This window comes from Ipomoea nil, unplaced genomic scaffold (assembly GCF_001879475.1).
Source record: "Ipomoea nil cultivar Tokyo-kokei standard unplaced genomic scaffold, Asagao_1.1 scaffold2036, whole genome shotgun sequence".
Classification (NCBI taxonomy): Eukaryota; Viridiplantae; Streptophyta; class Magnoliopsida; order Solanales; family Convolvulaceae; genus Ipomoea; species Ipomoea nil.
The window spans coordinates 3,400,480-3,404,640 of NW_017618464.1; the positions used below are offsets into that span (position 1 = coordinate 3,400,480).

Here is a 4,161-nt window from a genome sequence, read left to right on the forward strand (position 1 = left end):
TTCTGGCAACTTTTCTTATCCTTTTAATGTTCTTTATTATTTGTAGTCTAAACCCAAAATCATAGAGCTGAGGACAAAGAGATCAGCGATGGTTGGGAAAACAAAAAACAAAAAAAAAAAACAAAAAACAAAAAATAAAAAAAAAAAAATTATTAAAAGTATTAATTTACTGCCACTGTTCATCACTTTACAACAATGTATCATATAATTGAAGGCCTATGTACATAGCTACTAGGTACGGTTTGGTCGGTTAAATAAAACACAGTATATAATAAAAGACAAACGAGCATTACGATAGACATGATGTGTAAACCATGATTATTATAAACGTTTATTAAAACTTAACTACTCTTTAGGAAATGGGTTTTGATTTGTCGTGCCAAAATTTTAACATTTTTCTTGTACCAGTGAAGGGTTGTGGTTTGGTATCTGATCTGAAAATCAAATCCCAGAAGACACTTTAACAAGATGCTTCCATTTTTCTTCGGACAGAAGCTAAGCACCTTAACCCCGAAAGGGTAACCGGGTGGGTGAAGTATTATTCTGGTACTTGAAAGTCACAAGTTCAATTATTGTCAATACTCACTTGGTCGAGCCAGTCTCACATGGTCTTAAAGACCCAACTTTCGGATTAGTTCTGTTTGACCCTCAAAATGTTGATTTAAGAGTTGTTTGATAGTCAATATATGGTCCTTTCAGGCCTTCATTTATGTCAGAAACATTAGCAAAGATCAAAATGTTTTATTGAAGAGTTGTAATCACAAAAGATGAAGTACAGATTACAGAAGAGTTGATTGACAGGATTGGTATTTCTAGCTTGTTGAGAAGTTGCATAAAACATTATTTTGATCCTATCTAGTGTGAAAGAGTGTACAAGGGACAATGTTCCCCAAACCTCAATATTTCAGAAAATTGTTAAGATTCTAAGTGAACTGACATAGAGTTTCTGGTGTAGAGGAATAACAAATGACCCAAGACAAAGAGTGATTTCCCTAAAATCTGTTTAGGGCTTGAAAGGCGCGAACACGACAACTGAATTATGCCCACCAAAGCCAAATGAGTTGGAGATAGCTGCATGCATGCCACAATTATAAGAACAAAACACAAAGAACGCTGCATTAGATAAGAGCTGCAGACTTATGCAAGTAAGTAATGTTTTCTGAGAATACACACCAACATTAACTTCATGCTGTTTTTTGAAATTTGGGACAGTGTCGATAGTAACCTCAGTCTCCAAGTCCTATAATAACAGGAGAAACACATCAGGAAATGCGGTTGATAATAACAGTTTGTCAGAAAACAGAAGAAATATCGATAAATTGATGATCGATATATAGTACATATTGGTTAATAGTTGGATGTAGCCAGCCCGTCGTGATTGCTTTAATTGTTGCAATGGCTTCCAGCCCGCCAGCAGCCCCGAGTCCATGCCCAATCATAGACTGAAAACGAAGGAGATGATCAGTCAACACTCAAGAGTGTTATAAATATACAAAACTCAAAAACCAAACTTTTTCTAGTTCTTTGTTTGTTGTGTTTGTGTAAATTTCTCACCTTGGTTCCATTCATTTTAATTTCACTTGTATCCTTGAAGACCTTCTTGACAGCATTAACTTCAGCCAAATCTCCAGCAAGAGTTGATGTTGCATGAGCATTAATGTAGTTCACCTATTATTGGACCATGTTTAAAATTAAAACAATGTATGGATGAAACAGAAATCCTATTACATTACCTCTTCAGGAGAAACGCCAGCGTCGTCTAGGCTCTTGGTTATGCAGGACGAAACGCCAAGTCCATCTGATCGGGGATCAGTCATGTGATGAGCATCACAGGTGACAGCGCCCCCCAAGTACTCTGCAATGATATTGGCGCCTCGTTTCATTGCGTGCTCCAAGCTTTCCATAACCTAAACATGTCGAGAACAAAATGGGATCAAAGCAAAGTTATATTAAAACTAGCTGGGGATCATTTCAGATGGGGCTAATTTATTCATACCAGTACACCAGAGCCTTCGCCAATGACAAAGCCATCCCGGTTTTTATCCCATGGCCTTGAAGCCTTGTCTGGTTCGTCGTTTCTCTGAGACAAGGCACGGCAAGCTATGAAGCCACCCACCCCAGCAGGAATGACAGCTGCTTCAGTCCCTCCAACCACCATGATATTCGCTTCGCCCCTTCTGATGTGATTCGCAGCAGCACAGAAGCAGTAATTTGCAGTTGCACAAGCTGTTGAAATCGAGTAATTTGGACCCATTAAACCAGTGTCTATAGCCAACAATGCTGAACCCATGTTGGTAATCGAGTAAGGAATGAAAAACGGGGTTATCTTCTTGTATCCTTTCTGAACTAGGGCCTCGACGCCATTGCTGAAAACTGATAGTCCTCCCATCCCTGATCCAACCAACACACCAATCTTGGATTTGTCCATCTGCACAATACAAGAAAACATATATTTTTCTTTTGTCATGAAAGAAATAAGCTAGAATTGACAGCAGTGTAAAGGCTCACAGTATCAAGAACTTGTTGGCTGAGATTTGCATCACTAAGGGCCCTCTTCCCAGCAACCAGACAGTATCTCCAGCAGTCATCCAGACGACGATCATTCTTCCCATCTATGTAACCCTCAGTGGAGAAGTCTCGGATCTGTCCCCCGAATCGAACAGAGTAACTTGAAGCATCAAATCTGTCTATTAAACTGATTCCACTCTGTCCATCAAGAAGACAGTCATAGAATTTATCAACTTCACTGCCAAACACAGAAACAAGGCCCATTCCCGTTATGACAATCCTTTTCTTGGGGTCTGTTTCTCGCTTGGGAGCCAAAACATTTGGAGAAACCATTGCCCTGATCCTCCTGCTTCTTGGAGCTGGAAAGAGGAAACCGTGTTCTCAGCGCCACGTTAAACTTCAACATGGAGAATGCAGCTATTCTACCATCAGCACGTTAAACTTTAATTTTTTCGTTTAGTAATTACAGCGAACAATTGTTATGATTCAAAAAAGGGCTCATACAAAGGCCTTCATTAATCTATATAACTTGCAGCATAAAAAATGATCAAGAAAGCAAACTGACACATCCACTATAGTTTTAGACTACTCATCTCACAAAGTGCAATCAAACATCAACGAAAACATGATCAAAAGTAAACAACATTATTGTAACCATAATGCTATACAATACTATAATCAAGAGAGAGGATGATAGTGTCACCTTTTGCCTTAGAGGCAGCTGAACCCAATCTCAGTTGCATGCTTTGAACTGGTTTAAGCCCATTGTAATATTGGAAAACAGAAGCCCCATTTCTTGATGATGACTCTTTATTCTTGAAAACCAACCCAGAAGAACATGTACTGCCAATGCTACTCATCTCTCTTAACTGTTTCTGAAAATTTTGGCTAGATCACCCTTTCCCTTCAGTCAATGCACAATGTGTGTTTGTGTGTGTGTATATATATATATATCTAGAAAACACTTTGGGTTGTACACAAAAATGACATAGACAACAAAGTGGGTTTGTTGGTTTTAGTTGAAGGGGAACATTTTGGGTATTGGAAAATCCGTCCAACTGGCAACCGTCTCCATGCTTCTATAGTTCCATACAGAACAGCAGTGGCGATATATGAGCGATAAACCACATTCAATTTGTTAAATACAAGGAATTAGAGTACGTAAATTGTTTGTGATCTAATATAATTTTAATTTGTTCTTTTCTAATCCGGGGCCACGCTCGGAAGAGGACCACCATCCCACCCCACTATGTTTAATTTATACTATAGTATTATTTATATATATTTAATATACATTAATATACTAAGGTCTTATTAGCTTAACTGGTAATATTTCTTGCTTGCATGTTAATTAATTATTAATGGTTGTGGCGTCGAACCTTTATATGTACATTTACATTAAATTTTTATAATAGTCGAACCTTTATATGTACATTTACATTAAATTTTCATAATAGATGTAGTATTAGAATGGTAACTTATGAAATTAATTTGTATTTTTTTTTTATTAAATTTGCAATTTTGTGATTTTTTTTTTATGATATTGAGATTTATAATATAGATTGATTTGTGATTTATATCAAATTTTGAATCAATTTCTATTCGAGTAATTTATAACTTGGGAAAAGGTACAAATAGACCATTGAACTATTC

At 37.1% G+C, this 4,161-nt stretch overlaps 1 protein-coding gene across 1 annotated transcript; it reads right to left on the reverse strand.

Annotated features, from left to right (window-relative positions):
- Positions 1 to 712: 712 nt before the first annotated feature.
- LOC109148205 (3-oxoacyl-[acyl-carrier-protein] synthase I, chloroplastic-like) lies at positions 713 to 3,567 on the reverse strand. The gene is made up of 8 exons (XM_019296063.1): positions 3,212 to 3,567; positions 2,509 to 2,867; positions 1,997 to 2,428; positions 1,734 to 1,907; positions 1,555 to 1,668; positions 1,341 to 1,442; positions 1,174 to 1,240; positions 713 to 1,071 (listed from the first exon to the last, which is right to left on the reverse strand). Exons 1-8 carry the CDS (start codon positions 3,366 to 3,368, stop codon positions 1,004 to 1,006), a joined length of 1,473 nt encoding a protein of 490 aa, XP_019151608.1. The 5' UTR covers positions 3,369 to 3,567; the 3' UTR covers positions 713 to 1,003.
- Between the last annotated feature and the right edge of the window lie 594 nt (positions 3,568 to 4,161).

Excerpts from the sequence above, each read along its gene's own strand:
- LOC109148205 (XM_019296063.1), bottom strand. The coding sequence starts at position 3,368 with ATGAGTAGCATTGGCAGTACATGTTCTTCTGGGTTGGTTTTCAAGAAT. Across the intron at positions 1,908-1,996 it reads GCGAAGGCTCTGGTGTACTG|GTTATGGAAAGCTTGGAGCA; the intron begins GTATGAATAAAT and ends CGACATGTTTAG. Across the intron at positions 1,669-1,733 it reads CTGGCGTTTCTCCTGAAGAG|GTGAACTACATTAATGCTCA; the intron begins GTAATGTAATAG and ends GTCCAATAATAG.